The sequence below is a fragment of the Megalops cyprinoides genome, chromosome 9 (genome assembly GCF_013368585.1).
Source record: "Megalops cyprinoides isolate fMegCyp1 chromosome 9, fMegCyp1.pri, whole genome shotgun sequence".
NCBI lineage: Eukaryota > Metazoa > Chordata > Actinopteri > Elopiformes > Megalopidae > Megalops > Megalops cyprinoides.
The window spans coordinates 7,174,671-7,202,388 of record NC_050591.1 but is presented as its reverse complement, the minus strand read 5'-3'; the positions used below and the strand labels follow the sequence as shown (position 1 = coordinate 7,202,388).

The 27,718-nt window shown below is 40.5% G+C and overlaps 1 protein-coding gene across 2 annotated transcripts; it reads left to right on the top strand.

The window, feature by feature from the left end:
- The first annotated feature begins 399 nt into the window (after window positions 1-399).
- On the top strand, window positions 400-9,493 carry galnt17 (polypeptide N-acetylgalactosaminyltransferase 17). 2 transcript variants are annotated; one of them, XM_036537445.1, is made up of 13 exons: window positions 401-856; window positions 1,007-1,123; window positions 1,311-1,590; window positions 1,909-2,092; window positions 3,104-3,270; window positions 4,291-4,465; window positions 4,806-5,003; window positions 6,394-6,511; window positions 6,674-6,859; window positions 7,066-7,203; window positions 7,769-7,864; window positions 8,185-8,346; window positions 8,503-9,493. In XM_036537445.1, the coding sequence occupies exons 2-13, from the start codon at window positions 1,121-1,123 to the stop codon at window positions 8,638-8,640; spliced, it is 1,845 nt and encodes a 614-aa protein (XP_036393338.1). In that variant the 5' UTR covers window positions 401-856; window positions 1,007-1,120; the 3' UTR covers window positions 8,641-9,493. The 2 variants fall into 2 exon arrangements, with proteins under 2 accessions (XP_036393339.1, XP_036393338.1); XM_036537446.1 differs by lacking the exon at window positions 8,503-9,493 and having other exon boundaries at window positions 400-1,123; window positions 8,165-8,300.
- The last annotated feature ends 18,225 nt before the right edge of the window (window positions 9,494-27,718 follow it).

Here is a 27,718-nt window from a genome sequence, read left to right as displayed (position 1 = left end):
ACATGCTGCTCTGTGGTCAGGCAGTTGAATCCCCTCCAGGTATCTGGGTGACCTATTTCCTCAAAACTCCCGCGATTTTAACTCTGCAGATTTCAGAAACAAATTACTGAAGTCTCATCCAAAACCACCCAAATCAGATTCATGGATAAAAAGGCCGGCACCCTTTTTAGGTCAGCCATTCTACATTTGTTGCTTATTTTATCATTGACGGGCAAACCAATTGCTCAAAACACGTTTAATTAATTTCATGCAATCAATTTTTAATTTGTTGTTATAATTATTTCATTTTAATCGTCGTTATGGAATCAGCCTTGTACACAAGTATTGAAAGGCTACGTGTAGCGAAGGCGTGTGGTTTGCTATTTTTTAAGCTTGAAAAGGATCTCCTCCAGGTGGTATCCATTCCGTGTTTTCCTTCGATCTCTTATCCAACTGAGCGCTGTCTGATACATACGAGTGTAAGGAAATGACAAAGAAAATATACAAGAAATCAAGAGGAACTGCGGGACCAATTCCATTGCTAGGGGATAGTGAATAGAAAATAGGAAAGAAACGTTAATTAAAACCACATTTCTAAAACGCACATATTTCTGTGTTGTGTTTCACATAGCCCACATAGAGAGATGCGGCGGCTTTAGTCTGACACATTTTAGGAGAGGTGTCTTCAGAACCGTTACGCGGTTACGGTAATGCGCACATATTTTTAACATTTTCCTGTTGGAAAATTTGAGCGCCTGTGCGCAGACATGTTTATTCATTGATACAGAAGAAACATTTCTGCTTCGTTGCTGTGATTGTAATAATTTGTGATTTTTTGGAGGCCTATGGAAGCGATATGACGATGTTTTCCCGTAAGGTATTCAGTCGCATTTTGAAATTACTTATGTAGTATGCAAAGAAAGGCGTACTTTATCACCATAGTCTCTGATTGTTTAAGGTTAGGTATGTGGATATAGTGGATCGATACAGTGTGCGGTAGTCTTCTTTTTGTATTATCATACTGCAGGCATGAGCTAAAATTACGCATGCAGAAACTGTTGTACCCACAACGTTTAAACCTATGAACAAGCTCTGAAGTCTTTCTGTGCGGGATGCGGACTAAATTTCTGTACATGACGGAATGGTAAGTGTTCCGTTCCATATTGTCCATATCTAGCTAAGAATATTTATAAACATACAGAGAACATTGTATATTAAATATTGTACATTTAAAAATGACCGAACATGTGAAAAGACTGTTATTCGCAGATATAATTTCAGCAGAGAAAATGTCTAACGCAGACACTATGGTATGTGGTATTTCTTGAAAGATACAGATCCTCAGACTCCGGAATTCCACGACTTTAATGGCTTTTGTGTTGAGAAGATGGAAACTGTTACTTGTGCTGAATGTAATTGTTGTGGCCGGATTTATGACTTTTTGGGCCAAGTGCAACTCGGGCACGATCAAAGCCGTTGGCCATCACTCCTCGGCTGATGCGAAAAGACACGTTCGCCACAACCTCACTGTTCAAAGATCAAGCATCAGCCATGAGATCTTGCTGAAGAGACTGGGGGCTCTGGAAGACGTTGTCTACAGGCAGCTTAATGGTAAGACACATCTCATACCATTCCCGGTCATTGTGCACCTGTAGATTTAAAGATAACCGTCAATTACAGGCACTGCACACAATATGAACACTTGAACAGTCCTCCCGGCCACGCACCAGGTTATAAGAAAGTGATGGCTGTAGATCACGTTTTTATTGCCTTAAAATGTTAGAACCATCTCGAAACAAATGAGGTTATTGATCATATAATGAAAATTTTGCCAGACTGCTTGTGTGTGTGTGTGTGTGTGCTTTGGAGTATTTGGCAGAAAAGGGGGTTTCCTTAGAAATACAGCTTTTTGCTAAATGTACACAACAGGTTTGTCCAAGTCTCTCGGGCTCACTGAAGGCTTTGGGGGTCGAGGCAGGGAAGGCTTGCCTGCAACCCTCAGTCCTGCTGAAGAGACCAATGCCAAATACCAGAGGGAGAAGTATGGCTACAATGCCTACCTGAGCGACAAAATCTCACTGGATCGATCCATTCCTGATTATCGCCCGAGCAAGTAAGTGTTGGAGTGCTTTCACTAGGTGCTGTGTACCTGAATGCACAAATCAATGCAGACTACCTTGTTTATTTGTTATGTTGATGTATTTGGGCAAGGCACTGTTTTTAATCTTAGGCATACTTAGTGTGTTGAGGACTGAGCACATCTGATGCACGGGGCATCATGACTGTCAGGTTTCCACTTCACATACAGTATGTAGTGCTCAAAGGTTTCGAGAACAGTACTTTTAGTCTGTAAAATATTTATTGATGCACATAAAATCTTTGACTTTTCCGCTATGCATAAAATGAAAACCAGATGCTGAAAGTGTTGTTTTTAGTGATCAGGTGTGTTTCATCAGCCGCAGACTGATCAAACCTAAGCATAGCTGTGCTCTTACATTACTTTGTTACCATTTTGCAGACACACTTATCCATTTATCCTTTTTTTTACTGAGGCAATTATTAGATAAGTACCCAAGGGTTCCCAGCAGAGTTGAACCAGCAATCTTTTGGGTACAAGCCCTGCTCCTTACCACTACACCACAGTGCTGTTCTGCTTTTGTCATGGTTTTTTACAGTTACACAGTGAGATCCTTTCTCACGTGTTACAAGTGCGTTTGGGAAGCCTGTCTGCAACCATGTTGGTTCAGAAGTATGAATGAATATTGTGAACATTTTCTGGTACTTTGCTTAAAAAGTGATAATGCTGGTGTACATTACATGTACCATTGCCCCATCTCTGTAGTCTCACAGCAGGCTTTATTACTGTGCTGGAGCAGAGAAAGCAGGGTAATATGAACTCAGCATATGATCCTGCATTACTCTAACAGTGAATTTCATCTCATCACACTCAGATCAGATTTTAGCTAAGACTTCAGATATAGACCTCCCACAATGCATTGTGATAAGTGGTGCATGTAAGACCCAAAGGAGCTGGGAAGACAGACGTTTCCCTTTAAATCTTTTGTATACACGTTCCCCTGTAGATGTTTTTTTTGGTCTCATGAAATTTTGTGTCTAATTCCAGATGCAGAAAGGCAACGTATCCCAGGGACCTCCCCCAGATATCCCTCATCTTCATTTTCGTGAATGAAGCTCTGTCTGTGATCCTACGCTCCGTCCACTCTGCGATCAACCACACCCCAGCACACCTGTTAAAGGAGATCATCCTGGTGGATGACAACAGCGATGATGGTGAGTTATAATGAAGGATTATGTTATAGAAATGTTGATCCTACACCCAAGGATTTAAGTTTAAGCTTGACTTTTTAATGTGTCTGGAAGAATGATATTAGACTAAGGGAAGCCTAAACATATTTGCATCACAAAAGTATAGTAATTCATGGCTACTAGAAGCCTACACTAAAAAGTAACATTAATATTGTTAGTTTGGTTTATTCCTGCATTTTGAGAGACCTATTTTCTAATCACAGCTTTAAAACAGGGATGCCAAGTGGTGCTGATCCAAATACGTGGGTCTGGATCAGTTTTGGCCTTTTAATAGCTCTGTTGAAGGTGGTGCATGCTATTTAACAAGTATAAATTCTATGGAAGTGTTTAAAACAGCTCTAAGCTTAAATAATTTTTTCAGACTGTCAGAGTTGAGTCTGTGGTAGCCCAGACCCAAGTGGGATGCACAACATGGTGGTATGCAGCATCAAAATGGGAAACAAATGATTCTTAAAGAACTGATGTATTTTAATCACATATAAATTATGTTAATATGGCATTAATTCTCTGGCCTGAAATTAAGTCCTCCAGCTTCTCCAACTCGAGTCTCGACTTGAGCTATTCAGCCACCTCCTCAAGCGGAGGCAAGGCGGAACCAATAAGTGCAGCAGTGCCCCCACCCCCCCACCCCCCCATTCCCCAAAATTTGCTCTGTAAAATTATAGACCGTTTAAATTGTAAGCAGTCATCAGTATACTGGTATGCTTAGAGTAAGCTAAAAACAAAACCACTCTACAGTAAGCCCTTAGGGACAGACGCAACAGAGATCCATGTGTGGTGTGCTCTCTGGCTGGTCCCATGTAGAGGGAAGGGAGGATTTAAGGAATTCCCAGAGGAAAGAGCTGATCACTTTAGCTGAGATCAAAGGCATGGCAGCAGAGGAAGCCGTGCCCTGCGTTACTGGTGAAATGCTGATTGAAAGCACTCACACGGCTCGGGTAACCATGAAAAGAGGCTCATCTTGCTTTTTCCTGTGCGAGACAGAGCAACTGAAAGGACCACTTGAGGACTACATCAACAAGCGCTATCCCGGCCTGATAAAGATTGTGCGCAATCAGAAGAGGGAAGGGCTCATCCGCGCCCGCATCGAGGGCTGGAAGGTGGCCACTGGGGAAGTGACCGGGTTCTTCGATGCCCACGTGGAGTTCACACCCTCGTGGTAAGCCCGAAATGGAGCCCGTGGCAGGTCCTCTGAATCCGCAGATTGTGCGCTGTGGTTTCTGTAGACAGGAGCAGGTCTGTTCATCAGCTGGATGTGACCTGTTGAGCGAAGTGTGAAGTTATACCGCGTGAGCAGGCGCATGGCCGGATGCTTTCTGTGGAGAAGATTTTGCAAGTTGTGTGATCGTTACATAACGGCTTTCTGTGGGAGACCAAGTGAGACTATGGGCTCATTAGTAGGGTATCAGACAAAAATGGATTAAAGAAGGGTTTATAAGGAGTCACAGATTTTTATGACTGAACACTATTAATAATCTCTCTGCCTGTCTCCTTTTTAGGGCTGAACCAGTTCTGTCAAGAATTAAAGAGAACCACAAGAGGATTATTCTGCCCTCCATTGATAATATCAAGCATGACACGTTCGAGCTGGAGCGCTACGAGAACTCGGGGCACGGCTACAACTGGGAGCTCTGGTGCATGTATATCAACCCTCCAAAACAGTGGTGGGACGAAGGGGACACATCAGCACCCATCAGGTGTGTACAATGTGTGCAGGATGCATTGCTGCCAGGGGTTCGCTACATGTGGGGAAACAGGGGGCGTAAAACATGTTCAAAGGGGCAACGATCAAAGAGTAGAAAGTAGTTGTATAAGCAAATAGGCTACTGTACAGCATACTCACTTAGTTTAAAACCATGATGCAATAGTAGCACTAGCAAAATGAAATAGACCAAAGACAGTGAAAATACTTGTATCTTTCATATTTCATATTTTCAGCAGAGCAGTATGAACAATAGAGCCACACTGAAGTAACATGACACACTAATCTAGCGCTATGTTAGTTTCATGCCAGATGATCTTAGAATTTCACTGCGCTTATAGCCAATCCTAAAACTGAGTAAGATACTAAAAGCAAAGGCGTGTTTCCAATTCCTCACTTAGTCCCCAAGGTGAGACTTTCAGTTTGTGGATCCAGTTGGCACTAGAATCAGGCATATGTGACTTCAAAGCCATATGTGACTTTAAAGAAAAGAAACCAATTTTGAAGTGCCTTTGAAATGCTTGTTGAAGATATAGATAGAAAGATAGCAACCAAGAGTTTGTAGAAGCCTCCTACATTAAATTATCTGCATTTATTGATGAATTTATGATATAAATAGGAAAGATGGGAATTCTCTCATCTAAGTAATTATGTATTTTCCTTTGCAAATGGCATTCAGTCTTAGAATATTCTTCAAAAGGCTTGTGATAATGATGCATTTGGCTTAGTAACTGGCTCAAGGAAATGTTGCATAAGATTCAGCTGGGTAAATTAAGACTCATAGTGATTTGGCTTTACTTATGACAGCTCAAACTGGTGGCTGTAGGCTGCCAAAATCAGCTTGGGCTCCAAACTCTGTATCTTCCACTTAAGCTGCCATCAAAAGCCAGCCTCCATAACCGGTTAAAATACAGGATCATTTTGAATTTTTTCCTTGTGGTACAAGGAAATGGAGGAAATCTTCTGAAATGGAGGTGTTTTACCGTTTACTAACCATTGTCAATTCATGGATGTGTCAGGGTAGCTTGGCTGGTGAAGTAATGCCTTCATGTTGCATTTAGATTACATTTATAGCCATATAGCAGATGCGCCTATCCGAAGTGTGTTACGAAGTGGGTAATAATAAGGCCAATGAATAGTATTAGAGCTACAAAACATGTTCATAACACAATTGAAACAGTGTAATTTTATGACAGTGTGCTCAACATGCTGATGTGCTGTTAGTAAACCATATGCTTATCTTCTCTTTATGTGTACCCAAGATTAAGAGATAGTATCACAAATAGGGAAACAACCAGTGACACTAATCTAGACTCTAAAACCTCTATAAAATGAGATTTGTTTTCGTTTAATATGAAAACAAAAGATGTTGTGGTTTTTTTTAGGACTCCTGCAATGATTGGCTGCTCTTTTGTGGTAAACCGTGATTACTTTGGAGAATTGGGCCTGCTAGATCCGGGCATGGATGTCTACGGAGGAGAGAATATAGAACTGGGAATCAGGGTTAGTGTGTCTCTGTTTCTTTCGGGTCCTAAAAGTATTTTCTGAGTATTCAGGCACTTAAAAGCTGTTTGTGTGTGTGTATGTGTGTGTGTGTGTGTGTGTGTGTGTGTATTTGTGTGTATTTGTGTGTGTATATATGCGAGCGTGTGTGATTTTGTGTAGGTTTGGCTGTGCGGAGGCAGCATGGAGGTTTTGCCCTGCTCCAGAGTAGCTCACATTGCCAGGATAAAGAAGCCGTACCACAGCAATATCGCCTTCCACACCCGACGCAATGCCCTGCGTGTGGCAGAGGTTTGGATGGATGAGTACAAATCCAATGTGTACTTGGCCTGGAACATCCCCATAGAGGTGAGGCTGACCCATAAGCAACAGAGAGATGCTAAGCCATTTACTTATTGCCGTGATATCACTATGATTTCAATGTGTATTAACACTTGATTTTAATGTAGATAATGATGTTCTGATTGAAATGTCTAAAAATATGTAACTTTATAACTAAACTTGCTGATTCCAGATTCTTTTTTTGTTTATTTGTTTGTTTTTCACTTTTGCAGAATCATGGAATAGATTATGGTGACATCTCACAGAGAGTAGCCCTGAGAAAAAGCCTGAACTGTAAGAACTTTGAGTGGTACCTGGACAATGTCTATCCAGAGATGAGAAGATACAACAACACTGTCTTTTATGGGGAAGTGAGTCCTTCGGTGGGGTGGTTCCCTGTGCAATGTTTTAAGAGCTAACGAATGAGTCATTGATTCACTTAAAAGCCAAACAGAAGACATTTACATTTATTCATTTGGCAGACACTTTTACCCAAAGCGACTTACAAGTGAGGTACAATACAACACAAGCGAAAAACCATACAGAGTCAACAATATTAGAAGTACTGCATGACCAAGTTTCAAAGGTTGGCCAGGCAAGATGAAAAATAGCAGGTAGGGCTAACGAGTACGAGAATAGGGGAATGTTTTTAGGTGCTTCTAAACATTTTAAAGAATTTTAAAGGACCAGTGAGGAATTACAACCATTATTCTCAAAACACGGGTTTTGTGTTTCTCTTTAGTGCCTACCATGAGTGATTCCATAAATATCTAACGATTTAGACTCTAACATACATTGACTGTAGGAGTCAGGAAGCAATACAGTAACGTGGGATGTATGTTATATAATTTCAGATTTGTAGGTGAGTTAATAGAAATGTGCAAAAGCTGTCTGTTTTAAAACAAAAGGCTTTCTCTTTTGTATGATGCATTCCAGATTCGTAATAGCAAAGTTAGCCACCTGTGCATGGACCAGGGGGCAAAGGAAAACCACACAGCAACACTGCATCCCTGCCATGGGTGGGGTCCTCAGGTAGGATCAGGCTTTATGTGTAATAGCTTACCTGATGTCTGATGTCACAGAGCTTCCTAAGGTGTGGAATCGTGTAGACTTATGTATAGTAATGTAGCCTCAGGCCTTAGGAAATCCTTCTCCTCTTCTTTATATCCGCTTGTCAACTTTGTGCTATGAATGTAAGCTAACCATTGTTTCCACGATTTTGCCATAACGATATGTGTCATGTGTTCATCCGTGTTGCATGGTGGTTAGTGGCTCTTGACCTATGCATACATGTGTGTCAAAGTTCTCTCCGATCCTCTGCCTGTGGTGAAGTTCCCACCTGTTGCTTGCAGTTGGGTAGGTACACCAAGGAGGGGTTTCTGTACTTAGGACCCCTGGGCAGTACAGGCGAGGACACCCGCTGTCTCGTGGATGACCACATCAGCAACCTCCCCCAGCTCCTGAACTGCGAGAAGGTCTCCAATCTGCAGCAGAAGACATGGCATTTCACCCAGGTAGGACATGAGGAATAGCAGGACAAAATGGCTGCGAAACATTATACATCCGTAGAAACTATTTATCTTGTAGTTTCATAGTACTTGTAGGCTAGTGTATCCTACTTCCTTAGCACAGATAAAAAAATCATTTTGGATGTTTGTTTTCTGTTACAGAATGACTCAATCATCAACAGAGCCACCGGCCGCTGTCTGGAGGTTGTGCCAGCCAACGTGTACTTTGGCCACTTACTTGTTTTAAAGTCTTGCACTGGCCAGAAGTGGAACATCAAAAACACCATGAAGCAGTTGTGACAGTGAATCAATTCTCATCCACCATTTACAGTTTTATATTGCAGCATGAATAGATATATATGTCCTTCCTTCAGTCTCCTTCATTGCATAAAGTATTGTAGCAATAATGGGTGCTGGAATGGCTAGACCTGAAGCACCACTAGAGACAATGAAGGTAGTGTCCTCCTCAAGATTTTCAGTGGGAAAAGGACTCTCGAAAAACTCATCTTTACGTGGACACATATAGAAAAAGAGCTAATTGTCAATACACAACTGAGTAATAGCAGGAGCAAAACAATGAGAAAAAACTCAGAATAAGGAAAACAGTATTAAAACATTAGATAACAGAAGTGCTGATTTAGGTGTTAATCAGGCTTGTGTGGGGTTTGCTTTACTGGCCTGTTAGCACTGAGGGATACAGGGCTAGCACCTTGATGACAGGGTTTATTCTGTTTAGCTTCATGTGAGATTATGGAAAAAGAGGAAGTACAGTGAATTTACAGCCGTAGCATGCTACCTGTACCTTTTTGAAAGCCAGAAAAGGACACATTGTAATTTTTTAAAATGAATAGAAGTAGCCAAGGTCAGTGGGCAAGCAACAGGTAAACATAAACATAGAAGTACTTGTCATGATATACAGTGCCATTCACATTTATCCACATCCCATGATTAAATGGATCAAAACCTGGTATAACAATACATGTACATATTGGATATTTTTCCTGTTTCAGAACTTTTAAAGTTGTTATACTTTGCTCTGTGCCATTCTATTTAGATTAAAATCATGTTGTTCACAGGAACGATGAGGGTCATCTTTATTTACCTTATTCAGTTAGTTATTTTGTAAATCTTAACATGGATGAGATTTGGGAGCCTGTGAGAGTGGGTTTTGACCATTCCTGAATTCCTGTTGTTCCTCCAGGCCTTTTTTTTTTAACTGCTTACAACCCCAAATTTTCAAGCACAAATTTTACAATACAAGCACAAGTCTGAACGCTGAGATGGCCAGTTTAGAATATGTACCATTTCTTTGCAGAATTGAAGAAATGCCTCTAATCATTTGTCATACCAGAATGCCCATTTTTGGCCAAGCTTGAGCTTCTGGGCAAGGGAAAACAGGTTTTTTGCCATAGTGTCCTCATACATGTTGGAGTTCTCTTTCATAACATGTGCTCCAGGACTAAAGATGGAAAACAACAGTATCCTCCTTGCCGTATTTCACAGTGAGCATGAGTGGGCAAACGTGGGCAAGCTTAACCTTTTTACAACAAACACAACACTGATGAATGTGCTCAAAAGGCTCAATATTCCTGTCATCTGACTGAAAGACATGCCTTGTAGTTTGGCAAATTCAAATAGCCTTTTTTGTTGTTTGCCTTTGGAAGAGGTTACTTTCTTGTGAGATGTTGACTTTTAAACTACACTAAGAGTTATGTTTATTTTTTTCTGTTTATGCATTGTTCATCGTCTTTCATTCATTTGTTACATACAAAGTTTATTTTTGGTGTTGTTTTTTTTTTGGTGAGCTATTGCCGGCAGTCAAACCACAATAATTTTATTGTTTTATTTTTGTGCTTTTAATTCTTTATCTTTTCACCATATGAGCCCAGTCTTTGTAGATATTTTATTGTTTTTATCACAGAGAAAGATTTTATTTATGACCCTGTAATATTTTTTTTGCTGTTTTTATATGACTTTGGCAAGGGGATCATTGCATCTATGTGTTCTTCCACACAGAATCTATACTAAAGCCCTCCATTGATGTTGGCTGCCTGATCTCAATCTCCATGGCCACATGTGCTCCTGTGTAGTCTGCCCACCTGCCTCTGCTGCCATCGCTTTAGGTTCCTGACTGCTCACAAAGTCTGATCACTCATTTGGTGTATAGAGGACATTTCTGTTCTCTGTTGCATCCTCATTTGTCAACATGAGTGCAGATCTGCAGCTAAATTTATTCTCACAAACAATATGTAGAATGTGTGAGATTCATAAATTCTGTTTATGAAACATGTCCACATGCATTTAGTTAATGTTTTTGATATACCCTGAGTGCTATAAAGGTATACAAATGCTTTTTTTTTGCATACTTCACCACTTACATCCAGTGTATAATATAAAGTCAAACAATAAGGATCATCTTGAAACATTGTGAGCTTTTTGACATCTTCCCATACAACATGCAAAGAAAACCTTTCCGAGAAAGATACAGATTTTAATAGAAGGCATATAAAACAGACAGTAATGTTGTTCAGAACACTTCAAGGCGACATATCAATCTATCACATCAAATATATCAAACGAGGCATGTAAAACTGCTACAAGGGCAGCAAATTGCCAGCTGTGTGAAAGCCTGGGCATGTCCATAAAGCTCGATTTTCATTTCACCCAAACATTAAATATGTTCCCAGGTTCACGTACAGTTTAACAGACTCAAGTCACCTCCATCCGTGGTTTGCCCTCAGAAGAGGTGCTTACTGTGCAACGTGGCAGTAAATACAACATTTTGCAGGTGACATCGAATGGTACTTTTTGATACTTTCCCTGGGGATGCTGGTTTCTTTTGGAGATCTCAAACTGTTGTGTTTGTTTTTATATTTTCTTCCTCATCCATTTGTCTCAGAGCCTGTTGTGGCAAGATATACTGGCATTTTCTTCCTGACAGGAGTGTGTAGCCTTAAATATCTCAATAATTGGCACAACAGGGGAAAGTGATAAGGTCAGCTTCTTGTGAGTTCTTTCATTGCCATCTCACAACTTGTGGAAGTCATGGAGTATTTTCTTACAATCTTCAGTGAGCTGTCTGACCTTACGCATGATAATACATGTTACAAATTAATTTCCTTTGTGTGTTACCTTTTATACCGAGGAGAAACAGGAGCCTCTCAGTGACCTGTTTGTTTGTTCCTATTTCTTCCTATATAAAATGTAATTTATGATTCAACATTTGGATTATTTACCACATTGGCACAAAAGTCTTTGCCTCGTGGTCAACTCCTACTTGTGTCCGGTGAATTCACTATCACTATGAGGTCCTTTGAAATTCAGATTCATTGTCAAGTTCATGCACTAGAGACCATAGTGTTGAAGAGCCAATGCTGTATTTTGTTTGCTACAAGCTAAAGGGGTTGTGGAGACTTATTCATCACATGCACATATTCCTGTAGAGGGGTAGAACTGTTAAAAGGTGCCTGTAGCTGAAAAGGTGAAGCTTGATTGCACCTGTGTATGAATAGTGACAGCATGACTGCAGTCAATGAACGATCTAAGTCAATGTTCAAATATAGACAGATACGAAATTACGAAAAGAATTTCTCCTGGTAATCGTTACTTGACTTTCTCTCAGAATAGAAATCAAAAAGGTATTTGAAGACACTCTCTTGCCCTAATTAGTAACCAAGTTCTCTAAAAGCACAAGCCTTTTATGTCTCCTGCAATTACTTTGATGCAAATCTATATCCATATGCATATTTATAGAAAAGCATTTTAATAGGTTATAGACATTATTTTGTATCATTGTTGCCCATCGGTCTATTATATTCTGCCTCAGCAGACTGGTACATACATGTATTGCATGATACATTGCAATGTATCTGAATTTTAACTGCTGAGAGTACATGTCATTTCAGTGTTGTTCCCCTGGTAGTTCTACTGCTAAATTATCACTGCAGATTCAGTGTTCTGACATTCACACTCAATGTCCACCTCTTCACTGCAGTACCACTATTCAGCCACAAGGAGATGTCCCTACGCACAGTACAAAAGTGTGTCAAGGTTAGAACATTCGGAGCATCATCTCTTTTTTGGTGAAGCACATTCTGTGCGTAAATGTGATCCGGCGCACAGTATGTATTCTTGATAAATGAGGTCCCTGGAGTCCAGTTCTTCACGTTAGTCCAGGTGTCATTCGTGGTTAGTGCTGAATTCAGGACCGTGCATGGCTTTGGGCAATGGGACTTTTTTTCTTCAGGGATGAATTAAGGGCTGTTGCTTCAACATAGATTTTGGCAGCCACAAAAATAAAGATGATACTATGTTGAACCCACAGTATGTGGAACTCTAAGCCAACTTGGAGGATAGGCACATATCCGCTGACACATCTACCTCATTCAGAGGTATCTCAGGGGGCACTAGAGGGCGCCATGGCAACGGGACAAGGGGACCCTGGTCAATGACTCTCACTGTTCCAGTTTTTTAATTCATTTTTATGTTTTTTTATTAGTTTCATAAACCTTTACAGAGTAGCCTGAGGGGAGAGTCCATAATTTAATTGTTAGTGTTCTATAAACCAGAGCAAGCAGTCAAATCAGTTGATGACAACTGGCTCTCCATAATATCATATCTACCCAGCTCAAAATGCAAGGAGACAATGCCCTCTTCCATAAGCACCTAAACTGGACCTAAAATGGAATGACCACCCTGACAGGCTTAGAAGTGCAGCCTCCCACCTCTATTAAGTTGCTTTTTAAAGACACACCTTTTTTACACTAGTCCCTGGTTTATTTCCCACTGCTTGCTCATATAAGGTTTACATGTTACTCTATGCTGCTCTATAGAGCTTTATAAAAGTAATGTTAAAAATCTTAGAAATGAATAAAAAACTCTCCAAAAAGCTGTAGTCAGGTGAATCAGGAGGCCCAAACGGGAGTAATGGTAGAGCTGTTACTAGTTTTGATCAGAAGCCTAGTAGCACAATTTCATTCCTGGACTCTAATTAGTTGATGGTTCTGCTGTAGTTCAGAGCAGAACCATCAATACCCACCCAGCTTCTTAAGTGATCTGCCAGAATGTTTTACCATTTATATTACCATTTTATATTGCACTTTTGTGTTGATACATTGTATAATGTCTATTTTTAAGCGTTTCTCTGTATATTACAGGTAGTGCTTTGTGTGCCACCTTTGGAAAGTGCTAAAAAAACAATGTAATTATTATTAAACTAGTATTTCTTAGCTAGGTTAGAAAAGTATGTGTAAGGTTGTTTAACTAGTCTTGATCCTGAAGTTTACCATGCTGGTCTTCACTGCAGTGAGGATATATTTAAGATCCAGTAAATGGTTATTATGCCCTTTAGGGAGATTGTGTGCATGCCACACAGTGGCGGGGGGTCTTTCAAACAGTCACGGTGAGAGGCTTTGGTGACAGCAGGCTGTTTCACATCAGAAGGGGGGCAACTACTCTAGAAATTTGAGTTCTCGGGTATTTCCTACCCTTTTTGGGAAGTGGACCTGGGCCCTAATTCTGAGAGCAGGATGACTGGTGAGCCTCAGGGCAACCAGGGAGGCCACATCCTCCAAGAAAAGGGAGTTTGTGAGCATGGGGAAATCAGCATGGGGAAATCAGAGCTGTAGACTGCATACTGTTGCTACCACAGAAGGAGTCTCAAAAAGTGTGTGCAGACCACCTCCTGGCCCAAGCAGTGTTGGCTGCACTGGTCATGGTTCACATTAAGACTAATGAGTAAGGGTAGGTCTGAAGTTGTCCATGACAAATTCATTGACCCAAGAGCAAAAAAATTGGAACAGAACCTCTGCAATTGCAACCTTTGTAGGTTTTTTCATAGACATTTAACACAAAGCAACAAAACTGATGTAGTAAAGAGGGGTTTAGGTATGGGAGCTACTGCAACTGAGGGATGACCTGCACAAACAGTTAACAAAAAGTTAAACTTGATTTGGAGAGGATAAATGCATATTACCAGCATAGGCATAGAGCAGATGAGTTATATTTAATCAAAGGACCTGGAGGGCAGAGAAGGTAGTTTAAAGGCAACAGAATACAGAATACTGTCCATACGGCAAGTGCCAGAGATACTACAAATAACAGCAGTAGTGCATGTCATATATAGTGCATAAGGTTGTAGTAGAGGGGTGGGAGGGGGACATGCTGAGATGCCTTTGCTGGAATGCTACAAGTTTCAGGAACCCGTTTCTGGAGTAGAATACAGTGCATTGCTGGGTACAGATTTTTCAAAAGCGACTGAAATAGCAAAAGAGGAGGCACAGTAACCCTGTGCAATAAATCCTGAAAGTGTGGGAAATGCAGGAAGCGACCCCCTAAATCCTAGTAAGGGCATTTGGGTTAGAGTACTGGGGCAGAATGAGAGGGGGCCTAAATGTGGGAATACATTGTCTTATCTGCCCTGGCGCTAGATCATACAGCTTCAGCTACTGCACTGTGGGAATGGTACTGTGGAAAATATGTACCATTGGTTGGCGTGCATGTGCGTGAGAGAACTGCATTTGTTATGCCCTGAACTCCTGTGCAATTGCAGAGGTTGTTTCACTGAGCTTAATGTACATCCAGCAAGTACAGACATGAAAAGGGAAAAATGCAACAAGAAAAATAAATAAATAAATAAACCACCAGCTCATTAAGAAAATGAAATCAGTAGGAATTAAGGAATGTTATATCAAAGGGGATTTAACATAGAATACAGAGAATAATATGTGTGAATATGGTGATTGTCAAAGAAATTAGTTTTGGGAAGGGGATTGCCTCAGGAATCAGTATTGAGAATTGTGCGGTCCATTATTTACATAAATGATCTTCCTAAAGACATTAGGACCAACATAGCTCATTTTGATGATGACAGTAAACTTTGAGGTGAAGTTAACACTGAGGAAACTTGAAAGCTAAAGTAATTTGAGAAAGACTGATATAGAGCCCAGCACTGAGTAAACTCCTGGCTAATGAACCTTAAAATTGCCTGTTTTTTGCACCACCAGTCTAATCAAAATTACCGATTGGATTTCTTTAAAACATGGTTTGTGATCTAAGGGTAGTTCTTTCATGCAGTTATTAATCCTACAGGCATCTGACTGGGAGAACATTGTGTGCATGCTCTGAGTACAGCATAAGGTTTAGCTTGTGAGAATGTCCCTGTTTTTAATGTTACCAACATTAAGGTATAGCAGCTGACACCTCTACTAATGAGTGATAAATTGCTCATTTAAATAACTGAAATATGCAATGAAATGGTTAAAATAACTAGCCATTAAGCTGCATAAATTGAGTCATTAGAGATGTTTTAATTCAGTTACTAACTCATTGTGGTAACAGAACATACCTATAATACAATAAATGCATTCAAAGACATCCTGTTACGTACCATAAAAACTGAGCCTTTCTCTTTGGAAGACTGCCATTATTTCAAATGAACAGTATACAAAGTTTGTCTTTGCATAAGGAATTTAAACTAATATACATATAGTATACTTACATGTGTAAATATATATCAATATGGGTAATTTCAAGTGGGTTACATCAAATTTACAAAATATCTCACTACAATGATTGTTTTTCTTTATTGGCACAAAACATTCAACAACTGGCCCATTCTTTCTTGTCTTTCAAATGCTACTGTCTTCCTCTTCCTCTTCCTCTTCCTCTTCCTCTGATGCTGCTATTGTCCATGCAATTGGTCCAAGTCTGTGGAGAATCTGTTTTAACAGTAATACAGCAGCACCCTGAAGTATGGTAACAGCTTTTGTCACACCTACAGCTCATTAAACACAGTTCTCTGGGCCACTTCTGACTTGCGCTGTCTGTTTATAATAACTTGTAGGGAGCAAGAATGAAGAATTACTTTGGCTGCTCATTTAATACATCCACATTCGCTTATGCAAAACAGCATGGCATTCTCCCCTACTCCCCAATTTCACAGACCACTTCACCTCCTCCTCACACCCATGTTTTTGCACACACATCTACTGCAACTATTTTTTTCACACCACACTGCACCAGGAGGAAAACTTCAGAGGATAGACACATCCTCCTGATACTTTCTGACACACCCATAGGTGCCTGTGCGAGTCCCAGGACACCATCAAGCCAACTGGCAGGCACTATATGAATCACAGGGTAGCTGACAGCAGTGAGAAGAAGAAGTCCTGGCTGGCCTACCCAACCCTTTCCTTGGCAGGACAAAGTCATTCTTTCCCACTGTTTGGGGTCCCAGTCATTACCTGCAAATAACAGCAAATTTCAAACTTGCTCTCAAAGCCAACATCTTACCAGCTGAGCCGCTCTGGACCCTCAGTTTGCCAAACTGACCAGCCTATGTATTTTTACAATCAATTGAACTAGGTCAAAATCCTTCCAAGACAACAACAATAGGAAATATGTGTGCCTTTCTCTTAAACACTTAGCAGCAGATTTCCCTCACTTGGCATGCACTGGTATACATGGGAGGTTCTTTAGATCTTGATGCCTTGGGAGGGGCCCCCAGAGGGAATTAGCATGAACAGAATTTCCCATGTTTAAGACATGGAGCGGACCTTGATTAAAAGCAGGAGAGTGAAGCCCACATTCTTCTCTCACTGTGACTGTATGCAGGGCGCAGCCAGGGAAGTCCTTGGATACCATCTCCGTGGAAAGTCAAGGTTAGAGTCGGACTGCCAGCTTCTCCCGCTGCCTTTATTGTGCAAATACCAGGCCATTCATTATGCCAGCATTTGCATAGGTTTAGAAATCCTGGAGGTGTCGGTGACTCTCAAAGAAAAAAAAACTGCTTTCTACAATTTGGAAAACAGAATGCTTGAAGAGTACCTCCAGTGTTTAACTACATTTTTCATGGCTTCCTTTAAACACGGAACAATATGCGTTAATTTGGCATGGTCTGTGTGAAAAAGTCAGACGTGGCAGGAGAGGAAGCAGCTGCCAGGACTCTATTGGCCCAGCACTGTAAAAGGAGGGCAGTGATGATAATGGCAAAACACACATACACATGAGTGACATAGTGTCTGTTTAGCACCAGTTCTCTACAGGTGCACTGCTGGCCACTGAAGATACAACCAGCTGCAGTTAAGTTTGTTCTTTAGTATGCATAAATGAAATGCGCTTTTAGGACAGATATGTAGCCAAAGCTTGCTGTTTATAAAAACTGTGACAACAGAGAGAATTCTCTGGATAAAATTTTAATCGCTCTTTTATCTTCAGTGATTTATTATTGCTTTAGATTTACAATCCTGTGTATTATCACTGTTGCGGTTTATATTTTCTAAAAATAATACTGTAAATCTACCTTATCAATGCAAAATTCACTTTGAATGTAATCTTTTCGATAACATAAAGAAGTATAATATTCATGAAGTAAGAAAATATGCTGCAGTTAAGAAAGGGTATTCAGTTATCCCTTCAGAACCTTGTACTGAGATGCATTCACAGCTCATATCCATATACCCACTGTAGTTCCTCTCCTCAAATATCCACACTATTCAGCTTTTTCAAAACGACAGTCTCCTGATGAACGTTTCTGTGTGTGAAGAGGGAAACAATCAGGCTATTCTTTGTCATTGATTCAACTGAGTCACTTTACCATTGTTTCGAATACGTTTCTTTGCCAAATTCATCTGAATGCATGGTTATTGTTTCGCAGTCCACAGTCTGGGAACATGATATTTATCATGAAAGTCCTCATTGTGAACAACTTCCAATGATATCTATATGCTGAGCACAGATGGGCACTTTGAGGTAAGATAGAAGTGCTTGAAGTAAGTTGAGGACAAATCATCAAGAAAGTCACTTTATAAAGACAGTGAGTACTCATTCCCCCCAAAACAGTTCGTCAATCAGTGCAGTGGGTGGCGCTCCAAAATTATGCATTTATGCACACTTTATATAATTTTTCTCTAGTGTTTGTGTAACAGTCTCCAGCACAAATGTTCAACATTTGATCCAAGAACATAAGGCTTGGCCATCATGACTGTGTATAATTATTGATCACCATGGATATTCAAGGTGTCACAATTGCTGTTAGTTTGAAGTTTGTAATTAGTCAATTAACTGCATTAAGCCAGTGATTAACAAGGCAGCACATAATTACACTATACTTTAACACAACAGCAGGACTGCACCAAAATTCAACATACCAATTTAACATTATCAACAAAAATATATTTAATTGGGCAGCAGTATAGAATAGTGGTAAGGAGCAGGGCTTGTAACCAGCATTGCTGCTGTACCCTTGGGCAAGGTACTTAACCCACAATTGCCTCAGTAGATATTCAGCTGTCTAAATGGTAATGTAATTTAATTACAAAGCCTAAAACCTTTGGGCGGTGCATTTTCAGAAACAGACCTCACTGCATCTGCTCAGCTAAAAAACTGTTTGTATTATATGTTTGTCATATGACTGTTTGTGTCAGTGCTCCCGCCCCCTAGCTATTGTGTTTTGTTTTTCCCTGTCCATGTGCTTTTGTTTTCCTTGTGTTCTAGCCCTGCCCAACTCTCCGCCCTGTCTCCGCCCACCCGATCATCCCCTCCTGCCTGCTTACACACCTGCTTCCCATCTCCTCATCAGCCCAGCCCTATATCTACCCTGCTTGTCTCTGTCTTGTTGCCAGTTTGTTGCAGTGTGTTTTTACCTGTCTTGTTCCTGCCGTGTTTTCTGCCTGATCGCTGTTCCCCGACTCGACCCTGCCTGCTCTTTGACCTTGCTCCCGCCTGCTGTCCTGCCTTGTTCACCTGATCTTCCTGACTACCTGGTTTGACCCTGCCTGTCCCTGGCTTTGATTCCTGACTGTGTTTGGACTGCCTTCCTGGTATTTTGACCCTGCCTGTTTTGGACTGCCTGCTTGTTCTACGATTCTGTTAATAAACGCCTGGATTCTGGAGTTCTCGTGGTCCGCGCCTGAGTCCTTGCCTGTGCCCTGACAGTTTGGTATTTTTTGGAGATATGGACACTATATTAATGATTAATAACACATTGTGTCATTCTTTGTGGCCTTGTGAAACTTTGCCTAAAGTGTATTTTTTTTTGGCAGGGTCGGTTACTTAGTGAGGACCGTTTGTGAAAATTAACTGCCCAGTGATTTAATCCTTGGACAATTTTGGTGAGGATAATATTAAATGGAAGCAATCATAATGTACTGATTTAATCATTGACTGAGAGGGATTAATTCATTACAAACTTGAAACTGATAGTAACTGTAGTATTTTAGGAAGATTGATTCTGATCAGCAATTTTCTGTTGGAGTGACAGCCAAACATTCAGTTCTTGGAAAAGGTGTACGCAAAACTTGCAAACAGTTGTACTGCAAGCTGTTTTTTTAAGACTAAAGGAAAAACATTAAATGAGGAAAACACGAACCATTAATATCAGAGTATCTGACATTAGACTTACATTGAGTGCAGAATTGTAATCAGACAGCCGAAATGTCACTTACTATTTTCATGTCTGTTGTGATGGGCATCATGGAGTCGGCGTGAAAATAAGTCATAATGATTTGAAGTTCTTTTTCGCATCAATCCATAGAATCATTGCATGTCATTTTGAAACACACCCCTGACCATAAAGCCTTAAGAATTACCTTCTTATGTACACATGCACATTCCTGGGGAGAACTGCATACCTTTGGTGGAAACATGTGAGAATCAGCTGACCAGGGATTTTGGGTCCCTGTGCCAGCTTTTGCCGCTCTCATTTAGAACTGGAAGGCATGGAGGGTACAGGGTGCAGATTATCCCTCTTAAGGAATGTGACCCCCTTACATACAAAGCCTTAAGTCCTCTTGGAAGGAACTAGGAGGGCCAAAGTCTGCTCGTGGAACAAAGTAAATTGGAAAAAAAATACTTGGAATGCTAAAGATACTTGGCTCAGTTTCACTGTATACAGTGTAGCTTCCATTGTTGAACAGCAATAAAGGTAAGAGTCTTGCTGCAGCAGCTTGAAGGTACCAGATTTTCACAGGTTGATCCTATGGCCAGTATGCAGATTACTTCACCCTGAATTTCAGATTTCAGTAAAAGCAGGTCACCAGTCTCCACCTCAGTGCAAAATTAATCCTTATTCTAATGGGCCGGCATTCACAACCATGCTGCAGTGAGGATTGTTTCTGAAGATTATTTACTACATCTATTTTACTTTAATGCAATTTATGGAGCAATTGTGTGTTACTTTATGATCATCTTATCATAAAAGATAATGCAGTGTAAAAAAGTATTTTTTTACAGTTTATATTGAAAGATAATGTCACCATTTCCTGCAACAATGTCCATAGGTACTCGACCAATCAGGGATGTTAAAAAAGTCAGATGATCTCCATCTTTAATGCATACCTTCTTCCTTAGACACTTTTCCTAATTTAATGCAGATGGGGAATTGGTGAATTATGTCTTCTTAGCATGACATTAGAGCATGTTCAGTGTTAGTGCAAAGTGGCAGCAACACTTAAAGCAAAACAAAATAATAAATAAAAACAAACACTCTTACCATGATATTTCAGTCTGAGATGGATAATGCCTTACACAGATTGTTTTGTTTATTGATTTACTATTCTTGAATAGGGTCATAACATTACATTGATAAGGGAAAAAATGTGATATTTTATTTCACATTGGTGTCTGAAAATACAAACATGTCAGATGTCTGCATATAGTCATATACTCCATGTAGAGGGTTATTTGACAGAATTCTGATTTTTAAAAATAAGTTAGGTGTAATAAACAAGAAATTGTTTTGAATCTGCATGTATTGTGATATAGCCAAGAGCTAATTTAGCCATCTAAATCTTAATTACCCTTTATCATTCTATTCTTGAAACACCCTAAATATTGACTAGAAATGAGGAGAGGGTATGAGGTTTTCTCCTTCTCTTTCTTCCTTGTCTTTCTTTTGACTTTTGTCTTTTGGCTTTGAGAGGAGCTGTAGTGGGCATAGGAGCTGTGGTGGGGAGAACTGGCTTTTCGGTATGGCTCTCTAATGTTTGTGACTCCAGCTCTCCAGCACTTGTCATCTCAGTTGCAGGTGAAGTGGTTGTGGTCCCAGTGATATCAACTGTCATTCTTTGGGGCTCATCAGTGATGGCACTGTTGGGAATGACTGCAGTTGTGGAGGGAGTCTCAGCTATTTTTCTCTTTTTGTTGCGTCCTTGTCTTGCTTTCGACCTCTGCCTTTTGGCTTTAAATGGAGTCATTGTGGACGTGCTGACTGCTGTATTGAGAGATCCCTTTTCTGTGTGGTCCTCCACCAGCTGGGACCTCACCTCTGTGGGTTCTTTTTTGTCGATTGCATTTAAGGTGGCCATTGTAACAGAGCTGCCATCTGCTGTTCTCTGAGGTTCGTCATCAATGGCATTATGGGAAACCTCTTCTTTCGCCCCCAGATCCAGAACACTGTCCATTAAACTGTTCAAATTTCTGTCCAGTTTGTGATTAAGATTGACCTGGTTGTCTGCAAAATGTTTTTTATTGATTATTTCCTCTGGTATGTTACACACAGGAGCAGCTGCAACTGCCTCATCTGTTTTGGAAACTGCATCAATTCTTTGCTTTCTCCTCTTTCTCTTCCCCATTTCTTTCTTCCTGTGATGATTCTTCCTTTTATTACCTGTTTTCTTCTTCTTTTTCTTCTTGTCAGTGCCCTGTGCATTTTCTTTGGTGGTCTCTGTAGAGGAGCTCTGGGAGGTGGAGACAGTGGCAAGCACTTTGATGAAGTCCTCTGCAGCTGTGACCACATTCCCAAGGGTGGGTTCCTCGGGGGGAGTGGTCTGGGAGCCCGAGGCAGTAGGTTGTGTTGTGCTTTCTTCTTTGCTCTCTGTCGGCTTTGGTATTTTCTGAACTCGTGGAGCTATGGTGAGCTCATCAATGACTTCAACGCCCCCAAAATCATAAGGTATAGATTCTCTAGCCACTGCAACGGGGACCTTGTCATATCTTTTACACCTTTGTAAATACAGAAGAAAAAAGACCTGTCACATTCACATTTAATTGAATCCATCATTTCATCCATTCCAGCTAAAATACTTAAGTAAAAAACAGCAACTGCCATTTGTGTCAAAATAGATATGTCTATAAGGCACTGGGAATACTTACACTCCATACCAGTAGCGCTCCACGCATTGCTCTTCGTATACAAACTCGAAGCAGGGCACCTCAATCACATTGAAAAAAGCCTGTCCGACCACCCTTGAAGCAGTGTCATTGACTTTCCTCAGACACTCCTTCAACCTGAGAGAAAAAGAGCAATGGTAAGGTCTCAACACATCATAATTCAAAATATCTCAGTCCTAAATACCTTGACTGACATCAGTTGAGGAAAGAGGTACCATAAAATCAGCGCTGTTCTGTTTGTCTAATTTACCTGCACTTAAAACACTTCAGAAATGAACTCATGCAATTCTATAATGAAATAACATTTTACACAGTCAGATATTCAGAATTTTCCATAATTTAGGCATCCTTCTGTCGTTATGCACAGTTAATTTTAACTATACGTTCTAGATTTGGTGGAGGAAAAGTGGACTTGACAGGACTTCTGCATCGCATGTAACTCACGCATTATCGCAGTCGCAGTGGCAGATGGAGTGCCATTTAAAGTTGGTGTAGCCGTACTTCGAGGAGAAAGGGTGGATGACATAGGGGCAGTGGTCATGTACGCGGCAACAGCTGTCTGTCTCCGCGAATTCACCTGCAAGAGGCCAGGATACCGCCAGAGAGAGTGTGTAAAATCAGTAGGTTTCTCTACACAAAAAGAGCAAAAACAGTTGTCATAATGCATAATTCCAGTTTGACAAAATTACGTTATGAACATAGTTATGTATGTAGTTACGTTATGCACGGTAGACTATTTATTCACTTGCGTGTTATTGAGCCTACATTTGTTAATAATATGAAAGAGACTTTTTTGCCAAATTGGAAAATCGACACAAAGACGTTGATGTGATTTCATCAATAATTACTGAAACTCGATATCAAAGGACAACTTACCCAAATGGTCATAATGATCGGCGATGTTGCCTGCTCCGCACCACAGAGTTCCAGGGTAAGTGAAGCCTCTCTTAGATCGGCGCAGAGCTTGCCCGGTTTCCCCAGAGGCAGGATTCGTTTTTCTCTCCTCGCCCACCGTCTCTGGCCTTAGACCTGCCGATGCTTTTATTGCGCTCGTAAGCTGTGATCTCATCCGGAAAGCCTGGCAGTTCGATTTGGCCTCAGCCATGTCAGCCAGACCTGTCGCTGAATACTCAGTCTTAACTCTCTGATTCTTCAGCCCAAGTCTGCACACATACATGAATGCCTTCACTTGGATCTGGTTGCCCGTAACAGAGCAATCCACCAAATTTCCCATTTGGTCATATACTGAACGGACCTCCTCGATGCCGTCTGTAATTTGGTGCAGGTAGTTCTGTCCGATACTGGACATCTTGGTACAAAAAGTTGCGTTGAACATGTAAAATATCTCGTTGCTCTCTTTCTCAGCGTCCAGAGAGTGCCGCAAAAATTCGCTTTTCACGAAGTTTCTGTCCAAGTAAGACAGAAAAACGAAGAACACTGACCACATTACTGCAAGCGGCACTTTCAGCACCACGAGCGTACAGATAGCTCCCCTCCTTCGCCAAAGCCTGGAAACCGCCGCCTTTTAAAGGGACGTTTTTGGTGGCGCGATTATTAATACGTTGCCTGACTATAATGGGAGGGGTCAGATATTTAAGTAACCCTTCCGCTACCGTAACGATGCTCGGCCAAACGGAACATTTATTTACATTCCATTCATTACTTAACAATAGAAACTTACTGCATTTAGAATTTGTAGACTAAACGACCAGTGTTGAGATGATAAGCACACATTAGAATCTCTAAATGCAACTTAAATCTCCTGGCGAAATTAATGTAGCATAATTCAGATTTCCGATAGCTCGAAAAATTATATGTCTGTGTGTGCAAAGTAGTTATGATCACATTTTCTGTGAAAAGAACGGGGATGCAAACAAAACCACGATATATCCCTGAGGTATTTATTTGGCAAAAACAAAAAAAATGTTCCGAGAAAAATCCTTTTCTTGTTGGCACAGTTACCGGTTTGACCGCAAGTTACCTCTGACCCCCCGCCCCCACAACTTTTCCCCCCAAACTGCAGATTTAAATTGATGACGCGGCAAGGAGGAGGTTCCAGTCGCGCTTTCCATGGTAACAAGAGATGGGGTGATCCTTAGAACCCACGAGATTGGGCATCATTCAAATTCCACAAAGAGCATGGGTAATGACCTAATTAAAATGTTGGAACAAAAGTCCTTGTTCACGGAGAACAGAAAGGTCCATATGCAGTTACAGTACATGTACAGAGGGGTATACCATGTAACAGTAGGTCTCTCCTAGGGATACTTCTTTTGTGAAATTCTTGTCTTATGTGTCTGCAGAAGCATACTACTTTGGCTCAGTTAATGGTGCTTAAGATTCTCAAAAAATTACAGTCATTGACTCATGCAGAATTTGAACTGACTTTTTCCACATTTAAGGTAGCTTTATGTCTTGTTAAAAGAGGGCAGTCTGAGAAGCAAAAATTGTCTATAGATCAATGGGTTAATGCATACGGTTCGGGAAAGAAAGAAGTCGCAGTGACATGTTCCGCAGTTGCATCTGTGAAGTCCAAGCCAAGTCTTCCATACGTGATGTTGAATCCTTCTGCAGTCCTGCGAAGAGGCAAATTTGACACTGGAGATATGAATACAGAGAGAGTCCTATGGCCCTTGTGACTCAGTATGTCATTATTGACAATGCAGATCTGACGAAGCACGCTTGGACCCAAGCAAAAACCTAGATACAGAATGAATTCAGAGTGTGGCCTTGCAAGACTCACATACTCTGTAAATAACAATGTATGACAGGGCTTTAGCTACATGTCTATTAGTATATCATATTTTAATTCTTATCCATAATTACAAGAGGTCACAGGTTGGTTAGTGTCAGCAGATCTGATCTTTTCTGACTGAAAAAACGTTCTGTTAAAATTAATGTTTTTCATCTTTTTCATCTGCCTTGCAAACTCAGTCAACTTTCCACCTTTTTATTCTAGCTGGCTAACACACTAACTGGCTGAAAATATAATTAGCTGGCTATCTATCTGGTGTGTTAGCTAGCTATCTAGCAATCTATTCATCTACCTACCTGTAAATTAAACAAACTAGCTAATGATTCAGGTAGCCCATATGCTGGTTAGCTTGCTGGTTTGTCAGCTAGATAGCAAACAAGCTAGCTGGCTGAAAATAGAATTAGTATGCTTGCTAACTAAGGAGCTAATTTGGTGAAAATAAAATTAACATGCTAGTCTGATAATGATCTATGTAGCCTACGACTTGGTTAGCCATCACTTTAGTTAACTAACAAACAAGGTAACTACCTAAAATTAAACTAAACATGACAAAGTGAACTGTGCTTGGTATGGTAGCAATAGATGACAATCAGGTATTGGATTGTAGGCTAATGACTGTCTGGATCTCTTTTTAGAAAAATGTCTCTCTTAAAATGCTTTCAGGGACTGACAATCAAACACATGAACTTGTTTAAGCAATGCTTTTCTTCTCAAATGACTCTGTCACTGCGATTACAATGCTGTGGGTTAGGTTCATATAAATATCAACTTTAGCTATCTATTCAGGCTTATTGGAAGCTTTGGTGTTTTAGTTACATTACATTTAGACATAAATGTTATTTGCTATCTGATCCATAGCTATGCTGGAACTGTGGAGGAAGAAAGTTACAGATTAAGCTGCCTGCCCAGCTGCCAACACAAATAAACATTCACTTCGCAGACACTCATATCCTGTGCAATTAACGCACTTTAAATTTTTTTAAATGTTGTCCCTTTATACAGCTGGATATTGACTGAGACACCTTGAGTTAAGTTCTTTGCCCAATAGCAGTTGCCCAACTAGGAATCAAACAACCATTGGGATTCATATCCTTACCGTCATCCAACAGTGCTGCCCACCCAGACAATTTTAGCCAGCTATCTATTTCTTATTCACACAGCTAAAAAATATACCCTTGAAATGTAAAATTGTGACAAGTCACAACAAATGTTGTCTGATGTTGGGTAGCTAGCTAAGATAAACTAAGCATGGCACAACAGTCCTATCCCTCTAGCGTTCAAGGGGAGGTGTCAAATTCATATCTCCCCTCCATACAGATGGACACTTAATAGGTTTTTTTTTTTCTATATACTAATTTTAACTGAACTACAAAGACATTGGAGCCAATCCCAATTGTTAACCCTTGAATTCTATTTTAGAGGCTAACCAGCTAGTCAGATCATTTTATTTTAATTTTAATTTATGGGATTGCAGTGTAGCATAGTGGTAAGGAGCAGTGCTCATAACAAAAATGTTGCTGTTTCGATTCCCTGCTGGGCACTGCTGCTGTACCTTTGGGCAAAGTAATGTCTCAGTAATGTCCACCTATATAAAAGGATAACATATAAAATTGTGACCTATGTAAGTCGCTCTGGGTAGGAGCATCTGCTAAATGACAATTATCTAATTTTCTGCCAGTTTGGTAGCTTCCTATTTACCCAGCTTGCCAGCTATAGTATACACTTCTGCAGCAAACAAAGAAGACGTCATCTTATGATGTTAGGATAAGAGTATTGTTCCCTAGCTCTCTTAATGATTTTTTCCCAAATGTATGTCAATCAGCTTCATTAATGCTGATGTTTTCATGGATAAAAAGTTCATGCCAGTTCCAGTGTTATGTACACACAGTGTACAATGATGTTATGCCACTTTACAATATTGATTTACGAGTATGCTTTATAGTAGAGTGTATGTACAACAGATAAAGTCAGCCTTCCCTTACCTGCACCCTTTTCTGGGCAAAAAGCTGGATCGAAAGTTTTAGCACTTGTATTGAATTAATGACATTTCCAAAATGTTTGAGATCACCAAAGAGAGTGCTAGTCACACACTGCCTTGATAAAGAGGGAGAGGATTTCAAGGGCTCACTTGCCATGCAGATATTATATATTCAGGTACACTTTTGCGATTCAGACAACCCCAGCTGCTTTCTAAAATTGATGACCACAGTGTTCACCGGGATTCCTGGATGACATCATTGCACACGACCTCAGCTGTTTTATCCATGATGAGTGCCTTCACGTAGAGTCCACAGCACTCTCAGAGAACACCCTGATGTTACATTACATTACATTATTGTCATTTGGCAGATGCTGTTATCCTGAGTGATATTGAATGGTGTCAAATGCACCTTCTCCACCCCAGCCATTGACTGTGTGTGGTTCTCCCTTTCAGTGAGATACATTGCCCCTCTCAGTCCAGTTATCCATTAGATCCCTGAGCATACTTTGCCATACCAAATGGTCCCATTTCTG